The sequence below is a fragment of the Vitis vinifera genome, chromosome 4, assembly GCF_030704535.1.
Source record: "Vitis vinifera cultivar Pinot Noir 40024 chromosome 4, ASM3070453v1".
NCBI classification, from domain to species: Eukaryota; Viridiplantae; Streptophyta; class Magnoliopsida; order Vitales; family Vitaceae; genus Vitis; species Vitis vinifera.
In genome coordinates this window covers 326,638-340,495 of record NC_081808.1, presented here as the reverse complement: position 1 = coordinate 340,495, position 13,858 = coordinate 326,638, and the positions used below count along the sequence as shown (strand labels likewise).

At 37.8% G+C, this 13,858-nt stretch overlaps 2 protein-coding genes and 1 pseudogene across 2 annotated transcripts; all 3 read right to left on the bottom strand.

Moving 5' to 3' along the window:
• Window positions 1–1,744: 1,744 nt before the first annotated feature.
• On the bottom strand, window positions 1,745–8,911 carry LOC132253601 (MDIS1-interacting receptor like kinase 1-like). The gene is made up of 3 exons (XM_059736095.1): window positions 8,622–8,911; window positions 8,209–8,528; window positions 1,745–1,891 (listed from the first exon to the last, which is right to left on the bottom strand). Exons 1-3 carry the CDS (start codon window positions 8,881–8,883, stop codon window positions 1,745–1,747), a joined length of 729 nt encoding a protein of 242 aa, XP_059592078.1. The 5' UTR covers window positions 8,884–8,911.
• Window positions 8,912–9,455: 544 nt separating this feature from the next.
• On the bottom strand, window positions 9,456–9,942 carry LOC132253600 (leucine-rich repeat receptor-like serine/threonine-protein kinase BAM1). Its single transcript, XM_059736094.1, has 2 exons — window positions 9,653–9,942; window positions 9,456–9,559 (listed from the first exon to the last, which is right to left on the bottom strand). The coding sequence occupies exons 1-2, from the start codon at window positions 9,912–9,914 to the stop codon at window positions 9,456–9,458; spliced, it is 366 nt and encodes a 121-aa protein (XP_059592077.1). The 5' UTR covers window positions 9,915–9,942.
• A 349-nt stretch (window positions 9,943–10,291) lies between these two features.
• LOC100261212 (receptor-like protein kinase HSL1) lies at window positions 10,292–13,301 on the bottom strand (annotated as a pseudogene).
• Window positions 13,302–13,858: the final 557 nt, after the last annotated feature.

The following is a 13,858-nucleotide window of genomic DNA, read 5'->3' as shown; positions in this document are numbered from 1 at the left end:
AGAAAAGTATTTGATATATTATTAGAAAGTGTGATATACAATCATAAGGATCCAAATCTTAAGTTTAAGTTCTTAAAAAATTTAGTTATCCAATATGGTATTAGAATTTTATTTAGTAGGAGGATAATGAGTTTCGATCTTACCATATGTTTATTTGCTCAATTTATTATTTTAAGCTCTATTAATAATTTATTTACCTTTTGCCTATTTGTCTCTATACTTGTAAATAAGAGAATCCTCACTATCATCAACATTTTCATGATAAAGTTTGATTATTGGGAACGTAGTACTCATTTTTTTGAAGTAGCATTGTGCCATGATCTCCTCATCCGGTGCTTTCACATATGACTTTCCTTCTCCAAGGTGTTGCCATGCCCATTGAACAAGGTTTAAATGCTGCCCCTTCCCCCTATTGGGTTTTCTTTTAGGGCCCAACTCTAGAAGTGCAATTTCAAGATTGTAGGCATTGATCTTTGCATTGACCTTTCTTGTATACTCATGCTCTATCATCCAAATATTAAAAAAAAAAAAAAAGAAATTGTATAGATTTTCAAAATCTTAATATTAGTAAAACATTGAAAAACGTTTTGGGATTCTCACTTGGGGCATTGTATTCGAATGATCTTATAATAAAAAATATGATTAGTCTTATGATTATGTTTGATTCTTGAGAAGTACTAAAAAAATAAAAGAAATGTTAAGGAAAATTATTTTATTGTATTTGATAATGATTTAAAAATCGGACCGGACCAGTTGGTCCGATCGGTAACAAAACCAGTCTGGTCCACCCAAAAAACCGTTTGGGCATCAAACCAACGGTTGAACTAGTGAACCGCCCCAACCGGGCGATTCTTAGCGATCCGAATAGTTTATTTATTTATTTAGTTTAAAGCCATAAAAAAAGTTTTGATACCATAAGAGAACCGGATCACTTCATGAGGAGCCTATCCAACCCGTTTGTCATCAAGCCCAATAAGCTTTTAGTCTTGCAAGTTAATGATTCTAACTTGCCTTTTATACCACAATTCCTACATATTTTTGATCCATTTCCAATGTGGGATTAGTTAGTGAGAAAAAAGAAAAAAATTATTATTTATGATGTCATTGATTCGACCGCGGTTTGACTACCAGTTCGACTAATGAACCGTGAACTGGTAACTTTTCCGGTTCAAACATCGGTCTGATTTTGAAAACATTGGTATTGGTTATACTATATATGAAAATTATAAAAGAAAATAAAATATAATTAAAATTAGTTAGAAATTTATATATTTTCAAATTATTTAATTTTATAATTGAAAAATTAAAATAAGTTAAATGAGTTTAAAAAAATATATAAAAATTTAAAATTTATTTATTTTATTTCATTTAAAATTTATTAAAAAAATATATAAAAATAATTCACCGACATTTGAGAGTTCATCTCTTCAGGAGAATGAGAGTTCATTGTTGTAGGAGAATTCATCACCACCACTGGAGATCGCCATTGAAGTTTGTTGTGCAATTCATGGAGATTGTCTTTGTCGGCATAGTTTACCACCATTAGAGCTTGCTATCACTGCCACCAGAGATTGACGTTGCTGCAAATCACCACTGCCATTAGAGCTCTCCATTTCTAACTCCTGAACGTTCTCATTAGATTCATATCGGGAGATGAATCGCAGTCACTATCTTCAAATTGGCATTTCATCATTTTTTATCAACGGATTCTCTCCATCAGATTGACGCATCATCAAACGAGTTTCTATTGATGAACTTTGTGATCCTTAGATAACACGTCATCTATCTCATCACACATCAAATTTAGTTCATCAGAATCATTTGATTTCCACATCTCCAGACTATCATCAATAAGCATACTACCACCAAGCATGGATTCATCTACAGGGGCCTGAAGATACGTTCATAAATTGCTAAATCTCACAGGAGAGTTCAGGTCAGGTTCTCAGTCCTTTAAATTGTGTATTTAATTTTCTTCCATTTTTTCCATTTTTTTTCTTTCATTTATCAATTAGATTCTAAAATTTTCCATGTTTTGGGTCTGGATAACCGTAGGACACACACTTGTTATTGTTAATCTCTTGGTTTTTGTGATTTGGTTATAGTTGATTCATGCCTCATTTCCTTTGGTTATGTTTGAGCATGAATTATCTCTGTTGTAGCTTTCCTATAGAATGTCTGAATAATACTCGTGTTCTTGTTTAAAATCTTTTCAGTTTCACTCACCTACATCTAAGCCGGTTGATTGAAACATAAAATGTGGCTTTTATTAGTTCGTTTTGTTTCAACCATTTGTGCTTTGTTTTTTTTTTTTTTTTTTTTCTGTCGCTTTCCTCTGTTTTTGATTCATGCCCTTTGGCTGCCAAGTGTTAGATATAGTCCAAATTTGGCTGCCATAAAGAAATGAAAATGCCAAACTAGTTGATCGAAGCACGGTCATTGAGTTCATAGTGAAAGTGGGTCTCGCTCTCAAAACTAACTGTATGCTTGACATGGAAAAAACTACTAAGGTAATGGAGTTGATGATCACTTCAGAGGGTTGTGTATGCATGGAAACTTGAGTCAGAGCATGCAACTTTTGGATAAATCTGTGAAGGAGGGATGGGTTCCAAACGTCTTCACATTAAATAAAAAATGTGAAACTAGAACATCTTAAATAAATAATGAATTCCAAATTTATTACATCATGTTATACTTTTAAGGGCTCTATCCTAACAGGTGGAGGACAAAAGTTGTGGAAACCCTAACTCCTAGGGGGTATTTATAGGGTTCCTAAGTGGGCTTAAGTGACTTGAGCCCACATGGGCTTGGGTCATTTAATCTAACTCAAAATGAGTCCTAATTGATTAATTAACCCAATAAGGCCTATTAATTAATCAATTAGTCCAATCCAGAGACCTTGTTAACTTATCCTTGTGTAACCTTGTGTAATTACCAAAATGCCCTTATACACAAAAATGAACCTAAAGCCAATCCGACCCTCATAATATGTGTCAATAGGTTATATGAGCTTAGAGTGTGGACTATTGGGACCTGTAGGAGTACTGACTTTCTCAAAATCCAATTCTAAAGTTGATTCAACATTCCACCATAGAGAATCAATTGAACTCCAATATCCTATGTAAATAACAATGAGATATTACGTGCTCGGATCCGTGACCTGCTATCCATTATGTTTAGTTTTCCCATGAATTAGTGTTTGTAGTTTAATAAGGTGAAAGTTATCAATCCTTAAAGATTACCTCTACTATCTTTGAGTTACAGATCGTCCAATTATATATTTAATTGACATGTCTTAGCTGTTAAAGAGTCTATGTCAAGTTCCACTTAAGGAACTACTATGGTCATAGTTTGTATGAACACACTTTCTTAGGATCACCCAAGGGGACACACTGTCTAAATCCCATGAGATATCATGGTACCTCTTTTGAGAATACCTATTGCTACCGACTTCCATCAACAATGACCCAATCCATAGGGAATATATGATTAGCTTATGATCTCACCCGTAGGTCAAAGCCATTGCTAACTTTAGTATAAACTCAATATTCTCTTAAGGTTGAGAGATGACACAATGAAGTTGGTTGGTAAGGTCATGACTACTTGATAGCCTTAAGCCATGACACACCGTAGGTCTTGTCTAATATGTAACCATACATAGTAATGCACTCACCATGGGAAACTCATCCTGATAATTAAGACTAGTCATCCCTCCAATTAGAAGGTGGTATGGTGCACTACAACCTCTAGTGGGTTGCTGATTCATTCCCAATTGGTGTCTTAGCTGATTCATGTCCAGTTGGTGCTCCTTGACTGAGGGAGTGATCAACAAAATTTATAACCTATATCACTATGCATTAGGATAACTTTAGCTAATATAGCATAGTGGCTCTAGGATCGTTCACTGGAAAGGGTTTTCAACTCACAACTGATACCAATTCAAAGTTAAATTGGTGCTTTTTCATTTCAAGATTAGCTTAAGAAATAAAACATAAACTTTGTTTAAATGAGATTTTGTTTAAAGCTAACTAAAAAGAAAGTAATGGAAATGACTTATGAAGAAAAACATTCCTTGGAGGTTTAGGTTCACAGGGGAGGTTTCTTATGCAAAAATAGAGCTTCGGTCATTTGGTTCATTTCCTCGCATTAGAGAATTTACATATAGTCAATTCTCTAACCGGTGTTGTACAGATGTATCCTTTAAATGGATTTCAACTCTAGTTTCTTCTCATTGATGCAACTTGCAATGGCTCGTGCCTCTCATCTAGCATTTGCCATTCAAGGTGATCATTAACTTTGGACTTCCCTTCTCAAGCTCACAAAAGATAACTAATGGATGTCTCCTTGGAGTCCAAAAGCTTACCAAGTGTTGACAATTCTAGAAAATCCTACCTTCAAGTCACTTCTCAAAAGCTCGCAAGAGGCAAACTAGTGCATCTCCATGGACGGAGATCACTTGCCTTACCAAGTGTTGTCTCAAGTGAATTGAAGGTGTTTTAAGTTAACTAAAAAACATAGAAATCATTAAAGGATCATACTTTCTCTTCATTAATGGCCGAAACCACAAAACTATAAATTCTTGCACTTGAAACCTTTCCCGGCAACCTTAGCTCCAAGGAACTAAAAGTCTAGCCACTCATTCTCTGAGGAAACTTCCTCAGAGCTTGTTTGGCTAGTAAGAAAAAGAATGAGAAAACAAAAATATATATGAAAATCAGAGCAAGTGCTCTGTGAAATATATTTCTTTCTTCCGCCGATTACATCATAATTTCTTATAAAGAAAATTACAAACTATATATATCAGAGGTTATTCACCCTTTTTCTTACTTAAAGACTAAGAGATCCTATGATAGGTGGGTTACAAAGAGAGTTTGGGGATTTAGACATCAAATATCTAAAGCAAAATATCTCAAGATGTCGGTCGAAAATATCAGGAAGCTTCAGGAGAACACCGCGACACTATATACTGAGAGAAAAACTCTTCGGGTAGGCGCTATCAGAGGATCCGGACATGTCTGACCAGGGAAGTTGAAACGTCCTCCTCTCCCATCCGGCTGTGAGATATCCAGATGTGAAATATCCGATCAGAGGATCCGGACATGTCTGACCAGACAGAATTTCGGGAGTGAGATACCCGCGCGTCGCAAGGGGGATCGTCTGCGTGTACAAGGTGTAGGGACCCCTCCCCCTGATGACACGGAGCGCGCATTGCTATCCGGTGCAACTCCATCCGGATTCCCCAAGAGGACACGCGCCGCTATGCTATCCGGACTCCCTCAGGGAGAAGCACACGACACTCGTGCACATCACACCGCGGACGATAGCATATCCTATCCGGATATGTTGTCCGGATGGAAAACATTGACTAAAGTGAGCAAGCCTTGCTACGTCATTCCGACAGCTTGCCACAACCCATATTCCGCCGCCCTCCGATGGTGTGTCCAGACGCCCTGTCCAGACATCTTTGCCATGGATTCCAAAGAACTCTCCTCAATCTCGGATTGCTTTGGTGATAAAAAAGCTATCAAAACACCAAAACTTAACACAATTTTATTAGAATTGATTGTAAGGGTCCTTAATATGTTAATTGGGTTAAAAGGTGATAACTACTACTCAAAAGTGTTTAAAAGAGTTAATTACAAGCTATCAAATAACACTTTTTGAGTAGTAATCAGTTGCCTAGACCCATGAATCAGTTGTGAACAAGTCATTTATTTGCTAGAAACCCATTACTTAGATCTTCTATGTAACTCCTAATGCACTTAAGTCATGTACAATGCAAAAAATGCAGACAAGAATGCTCATAAAGTATAATACATGGAATAAAGATTGATAAAAGTGAAACTAGAACATCATTAAATAAATAATGAATTCCAAATTTATTACATCATGTCATACTTTTAAGGGCTTTATCCTAACATTCTCCTATTAGCCCTCAAAGTATCATGCCTTTAAAGCATGCCAAATACTCATCTGAAACCTATGCTATCCATGTGACCAACAAAGACTCTCCCTATTAATGTCTTGGAGAAGGGATTCACTAGGTTATCTACATAAGGTATTATGTCAATCATCATGTCACCCTCTAAACTATCTCAACACTTTGGAGCACAAACATTGAGGGAAAAAACTAGGATCTCTCCATTTCCTAAGCTCAGATCAGGTTTGGAACATGCATAACTATTCTAAGCATTTTCTAAATTAATCCTATGCACAAAGGAAAAATAACATTTTTAAACTTTAAAGGGATTCAGAAAGTGCTAATGAAAACCATACCTTAAATTCGGATGTTCTTGAATCAAATCCACGTGGTGAAAATGAAGAACGAAATCGCAGAAGTCTCGTAAATCCAAAGTCTTCCTCCCAATGACTTGAACCTTGATCTTGACACACTTCTAGTAGAGATAGAAGGGAGGTGGACACTATGACTCTTTCTCTTTCTTTCTCTCTCTGGAGATAGAAGATGGCTCTTTAGAAAAACTATACAAACTCTAACCCTTAAGGGGGTATTTATAGGGTTTTCTATTAGGTTTAAGTGACTTGAGCCCACTAAGGGCTTAGGTCACTTAATATAGCCCAAAAAAGTCTTAATTGATTAATTAATCAAACAAGGCCTACTAATTAATCAATTAACCCAATCTAAAAACCTTGTTCACTTACCTTTATGTAACCTTGCGTAATTATCAAAATGCCCTTATGTACAAAAGTAAATCTAGAGCCAATCTGACTCTTATAATCCATGCCAACAAAGTATATAAGCTTAGAGCAAGGACCATTGGGAGCCATAGGAATACTGACTCTCTCAAAATCCAATTCTAAAGTTGATTCAACATCCCACTACAGAGAATCAATTGAACTTCGGTATCCTATGTAAATAACAACGAGATACCAAATGCTCGAGCTTGTGACTTGCTATTTATTGTGTTTAGTCTCCCCATGAACTGGTATTTGTAGTCTAACAAAGTGAAAGTTATTAGTCTTTCAAGGCTACCTCTATCATCCTTGAGTTATAAATCCTCCTATTGTGTATTCAATTGACATGTCTTAGCTCTCAAAGAGCTTATGTTGAGTTTTACTTAAGGAATTACTATGACTATAGTTTCCATGAACACACTTCTTTAGGATCATCCAAGGGGGCACACTATCTTAATCCCAAGAGATATTATGGTACTTTTATTGAAAATACCTATTGCTACCATCTTCCATTAACAATGACCTAATCCATAGGGTATATATGATCAACTTACCATCTCATTGTTATTTTATTGAAAATAACAATGAGATACCAAATGTTCAGGTTTGTGACTTGCTATTTATTGTGTTTAGTCTTCCCATGAACTGATATTCGTAGTCTAACAAAGTGAAAGTTATTAGTCTTTCAAGACTACCTCTACCATCTTTGAGTTATAAATCCTCATATTGTGTATTCAATTGACATGTCTTAGCTCTCAAAGAGCCTATGTCGAGTTTTACTTAAGGAACTATTATGACCATAGTTTCTATGAACACACCTCTTTAGGATCACTAAAAGGGGCACGTTGTCTTAATCCCAAGAGACATCATGGTGTTTTTATTGAAAATACCTATCACTACCATCTTCCATCAACAGTGACTCAATCCATAGGGAATATATGATCAACTTATGATTTCACCCGTATGTCAAAGTCATTGCTGACTTTAGTACAAGCTCGATATTCTCTCAAGGTTGAGAGACAACATAATGAAGCAGTTTGATAAGGTCATGACTGCTTGATAACCTTAAGTCATGATTCACCATAGGTCATGTCCAATATGTAAGCATACACACTAATGCACTTACCATTGGAAACTCATCCCAATAGCTAAGACTAGCCATTCTTCCAATTAGGAAGTGGTTTATTACAACCTCTAATGGGCTTCCTAGACCCATGAACTGGTTGTCAACAAGTCATATATTTGCAAGGAACCCATGACATAGATCTTCTGTGCAACTCTTAATGCACCTAAGCTAGTGCAATGCAAAAGATGCAAACAAGAATGCTCATAAAGTATAATACATGGAATAAGGATAGATAAAAGTGAAATCGGAACATCATTAAATAAATAATGACTTCCAAATTTATTACATCACATCATGTTTTTAAGGGCTTTATCGTCATAACTTGTAAGTGGTGGGGTAAGTGTCATTTCAAAGTGGAGGTGCAACTTCATGGTCCTTTTTCTTTCTACCAGGCCCTCCTGAGGACTACACTGTCGAAGAATTTCCAAAACCTCTTTCATTGTTGGCCTAGTGGATGGTAATGTGGTAGTGCACATGAGGCCTAGACTAAAGAGAGTGGTCACTTGTGTTCTTTCACATTGTTCCTTGATCTCCTCATCCATCACTTCCTCAATGGTTTTCCCTTCTCTGAACTGATCCCATACCCATTCTACAAGGCACATGTGCTCGTCCCCGCTGTTGGGTTTTCTCCCCGTCACTAGCTCAAGCAGGACTACTCCAAAGCTATATACATCGATCTTCTCGTTCACCTTTGTTGTATAAGCATACTCTATCATCCAAGTATACAAGAATTGTATGATAAAAATTATAGATAAATTATGGAAATGAAAACATGTGGAAATGAGGGCCTTGATGGTCTTACCAGGGGCAATATATCCGTAAGAGCCTGCAATTCCTGACATGGTGTCGGGCTCTCCTTGCTTGACCAACATCTTGGCCAATCCAAAATCCGCAATTTTCGCGTTGAACTCGGCATCTAGCAAGATGTTGCTGGACTTCACATCTCGGTGTATGATCGGGGCAGAGCAGTTTTCATGCATGTGGCATAGGCCTTTTGCAGCTCCAATGGCAATCTGCAACCTTGTTGGCCAATCCAAGACGAAGTTATGAACTGAACTTGTCATGGACGATGTTCTCTGCTTCTTCCCATGAAGCCATTTAATGGGCTTCCTAGACCCATGAACTGGTTGTGAACAAGTAATATATTTGCAAGGAACCCATGACATAGATCTTCTATGCAACTCTTAATGCACCTAAGCTAGTGCAATGCAAAAGATGCAGGCGAGAATACTCATAAAGTATAATACATGGAATAAGGATAGATAAAAGTGAAATCGGAACATCATTAAATAAATAATGACTTCCAAATTTATTACATCATATCATGTTTTTAAGGGCTTTATCCTCACAACTTGTAAGTGGTGGGATAAGTGTCATTTCAAAGTGGAGGTGCAACTTCATGGTCCTTTTTATTTCTTCCATGGCCCTCCTGAGGACTGCACTATTGAAGAATTTTCAAAACCTCTTTCATTGTGGGCCTATTGGATGGTAATTTGTTAGTGCACTTAATGCCTAGCTTGAAGAGAGTGGCCACTTGTGCTCTATCACATTGTTTCTTGATCTCCTCGTCTACCACTTCCTCAATGGTTTTCCCTTCTCTGAACTGATTCCATGCTCATTCCGCAAGGCACATGTGCTAGTCCCCATTGTTGGGTTCTCTACCTGTCACAAGCTCAAGCAAGACTACTCCAAAGCTATATACATCAATCTTCTTGTTCACCTTTGTTGTATAAGCATACTCTATCATCCAAGTATACAAGAATGGTATGATACAAATTATCGACAAATTATGGAAATGAAAACATGTGGAAATGAGGGCCTTGATGGTCTTACCAGGGGCAATATATCCGTAAGAGCCTGCAATTCCTGACATGGTGTCGGGCTCTCCTTGCTTGACCAACATCTTGGCCAATCCAAAATCCGCAATTTTCGCGTTGAACTCGGCATCTAGCAAGATGTTGCTGGACTTCACATCTCGGTGTATGATCGGGGCAGAGCAGTTTTCATGCATGTGGCATAGGCCTTTTGCAGCTCCAATGGCAATCTGCAACCTTGTTGGCCAATCCAAGACGAAGTTATGAACTGAACTTGTCATGGACGATGTTCTCTGCTTCTTCCCATGAAGCCATTTAATGGGCTTCCTAGACCCATGAACTGGTTGTGAACAAGTAATATATTTGCAAGGAACCCATGACATAGATCTTCTATGCAACTCTTAATGCACCTAAGCTAGTGCAATGCAAAAGATGCAGGCGAGAATACTCATAAAGTATAATACATGGAATAAGGATAGATAAAAGTGAAATCGGAACATCATTAAATAAATAATGACTTCCAAATTTATTACATCATATCATGTTTTTAAGGGCTTTATCCTCACAACTTGTAAGTGGTGGGATAAGTGTCATTTCAAAGTGGAGGTGCAACTTCATGGTCCTTTTTATTTCTTCCATGGCCCTCCTGAGGACTGCACTATTGAAGAATTTTCAAAACCTCTTTCATTGTGGGCCTATTGGATGGTAATTTGTTAGTGCACTTAATGCCTAGTTTGAAGAGAGTGGCCACTTGTGCTCTATCACATTGTTCCTTGATCTCCTCGTCTACCACTTCCTCAATGGTTTTCCCTTCTCTGAACTGATTCCATGCTCATTCCGCAAGGCACATGTGCTCGTCCCCATTGTTGGGTTCTCTACCTGTCACAAGCTCAAGCAAGACTACTCCAAAGCTATATACATCGATCTTCTTGTTCACCTTTGTTGTATAAGCATACTCTATCATCCAAGTATACAAGAATGGTATGATACAAATTATCGATAAATTATGGAAATGAAAACATGTGGAAAGGAGGGCCTTGATGGTCATACCAGGGGCAATATACCCGTAAGAGCCTGCAATTCTTGACATGGTGTTGGGTTCTCCTTGCTTGACCAACGTCTCAGCCAATCCAAAATCCGCAATTTTCGCGTTGAACTCGGCATCTAGCAAGATGTTGCTGGACTTCACATCTCGATGTATGATTGGGACAGAACAGTATTCATGCATGTGGCATAGGCCTTTTGCAGCTCCAATGGCAATCTGCAACCTTGTTGGCCAATCCAAGACGAAGTTATGAACTGAACTTGTCATGGACGATGTTCTCTGCTTCTTCCCATGAAGCCATCTATCCAAACTCTGCTTCTCCATGTACTCGTAAACAAGAAGACTAGAGGTTTCATTTGATATGCAGCACAACAACTTCACTATATTGGCATGGCGCATGGTGCTCAATATCTCGACTTCTGTTTCGAATTGTTTCTGAAGCTTTTGATCCAATCTCCTGTTATTACAAATCATTTTAACCGCTAAGAGTTCACCAGAACGGTTATTAGCAACTCGGTATACTTTCCCTGACCCACCACATACGATCAGATTATTTTCTGTCAAACTGGACAATATGTTGTATTCATCGAGATCTAGTTTATGGTATGGAGTAAATTTCCAAGCTGTATGGTCCTGACTGTGATTCTTCCTATGATAGATATGAACCTTGGACAAGGAGACGAAAGCACCAGCTAGAGCGAAAATTAGGATCATAACGAGATATTTGGTTGACAATTTGTCGGAGTTGACGGGTTTGGCATCACATCTAGGGAGGTTCAAAGTGGGAACATTGACACACAACTTGGGATTGTTCAAGAAACTGTCTTCATATGCTTCATGTTGAAACTCAATGGGGACCATCCCAGAGAGTTGGTTGGACGAAAGATGGAGGATAATAAGGTTCAAATGGCCAAGTTTAGGAGGAATTTGACCTGAGAACTGGTTTTCTGACAGGTCGAGGTAACTAAGGCTAGTTAAAGAACCTAATGCCTTGGGAATTAGGCCAGAAAGTTTGTTTCTTGAGAGATTTAACTTATTGAGCGACTTCCATGAGATGATCTGGGATGGAAGTTCACCCGAGAATTGATTCTCATCAAGCAACAGAACAGTGATGTTCCAAAGACTAGTCAATTCCACTGGAATTTTTCCAGACAACATATTGTTGTTGGCATTGAGCACAGAGATGTTCATCCAGGAAGAGATTTCAGCAGGAATTGGACCATAAAACTTGTTGTTAGCGATCTCCACTCTAGACAAATTCCTTGCCAATTTACTTGGAAGTGTCCCTGAGAATGAATTTCCATCTAACATCACCGATACCATGTTCGGGGATGTCCAGATTCCGGAAGGAATCCCACCTGAAAAACGATTGTTGGAAAACTGAATGGTGAGTAAACTTGTGCAATTCCCGAGGGACGTGGGCACTTCCCCGCTGAGATTGTTGTTGGAAGCGACCACTCCAAGCAAAGCCCCCCTAGCGTATAAATGTTGAGGTAATTCCCCGCTTAGTTTATTCTAAAAAATCTCAAAGAATTTGAGCTCCGAATGAAGGCCAAATGCTGGGGGCAAAACTCCACTCAATTGATTGCTAAAAACTTTGAAGGTTTCTAGTGTAGGAATGAGGCTTATATTTGCTGGTATCTCTCCTGACAACTGATTCCAGAAAAGATTCAAACCCGTCAAATTTTGTAGCTTCCCGAAACCCGCTGGTATGGACCATCAAATGGTTGTCGGAAAGATCAATTTGTTTCAAGTTGAGAGCTTCTATGGATGAAGGAATGTGGCCGGACAATCTATTAATGAATAAATGCAAATAGTTCAAATTCTTCAACGTAAGCATGCCTCCCGGGATCGTACCTTCCAATTTGTTGACTGAGAGGTCCAAGAGTTCCAGATTCGATAGATTGTTGAAGCTCTCCGGTATTTCGCCAATCAAATTCGCCTCCGTCATCCACAAATATTTCAGCTTCTTCAATGCGCCAAACTCTTTTGGAAGGGCTGAAGGCTGGAATTTTTCATTATAGGCCATGGCCAATTGTTCAAGATTCGCCAAATTACCAATCTCCATTGGTCAGGTGCCGTTGAACTCATTTTGAACCAGAAACAAGTAGAACAGCTCCCGTAGCCTCCCAATTGCTGTGGGAATATCTCCAGAGAAGTTGTTTGCTGTGAGGTCTAGGTACCGGAGACGTGAAAGTCAATCAATGTCAGTTGGAATTGGACCCACGAAGAAGTTTTGCTTCAAGAGGAGATGCTCCAGCTTAGAACAATTTAGAATATCCGAGAACTTGCCTGGAATGTAATTGTTGGAGACGTCAAGTACGATAAGGTTCTTGAGGTCACAAATTCTAGCCGGAATTTTCTTTGTGATGGTCTTGTCGCTGAGTGAAATTTCAGTGACGATATTGTCGATGCATGTAATTTCCGGCCAATCACAGGGTGAGGATGAGGAATTCCAAGATTGGAGTGACAAGGGATTGCCCAGTTGTTGTTTAACGTCTAGTAGGATTGATAGTTCATCGTCCAGATTTTCGAAAATTACTTGAAAGGGTAAGGAGAGGACGAGGAGGAGAAACAGAGCGGGGAATGGAATTTTGGCAAATAAAAAGTTTACTTTCGGCATTTTTGTGGCGTTGGGACGGTTCATTTTCAAAATCTGGTTGGCTGTCAGAATTTATTTACTGAATTTTACAAAATGGCCTATGTGTTGGGATTAATTACGAAGGAGCCAGGAGTCGTGTGTAACACAGATAAGCTAATTTTGATCTAACCATTGATCGTGATTGGTGGTCCCTTTCATCTCCAGCTTACTTGGAGCAGCGGAAATATATATATATATATATATATATATATATATATATATATATTCTAAGAACAAAACACCAGGTTACAAGATTAGATTTAGCAAGCGTTATGGGTTTTTAGTATGAATTTGTTTAAAATTTGAATAAAAATCAACTATCCATGTAAGATACTTCAAAATAATCGTCAATCTTAGTCATACTCATTATCTTTGTGGTTAAATTATAATATTTTTTAATGTTTTCATAATATGAGTCTTATTTTCAAATTTTTACAATTACTTTTAAATCTAAATTATATTTCTAAAAATTTAATAAGTTTCTTTTGATACTATACTAACAAACATAATGAACATTTACTTTTTACCTTTTTATTTTA

Excerpts from the sequence above, each read along its gene's own strand:
- LOC132253600 (XM_059736094.1), bottom strand. The coding sequence starts at position 9,914 with ATGACAAGTTCAGTTCATAACTTCGTCTTGGATTGGCCAACAAGGTTG. Across the intron at positions 9,560-9,652 it reads TTACGGATATATTGCCCCTG|AGTATGCTTATACAACAAAG; the intron begins GTAAGACCATCA and ends CTTGGATGATAG.
- LOC132253601 (XM_059736095.1), bottom strand. The coding sequence starts at position 8,883 with ATGACAAGTTCAGTTCATAACTTCGTCTTGGATTGGCCAACAAGGTTG. Across the intron at positions 8,529-8,621 it reads TTACGGATATATTGCCCCTG|AGTATGCTTATACAACAAAG; the intron begins GTAAGACCATCA and ends CTTGGATGATAG. Across the intron at positions 1,892-8,208 it reads GTAGTCCTCAGGAGGGCCTG|GCCCCTGTAGATGAATCCAT; the intron begins GTAGAAAGAAAA and ends ACGTATCTTCAG.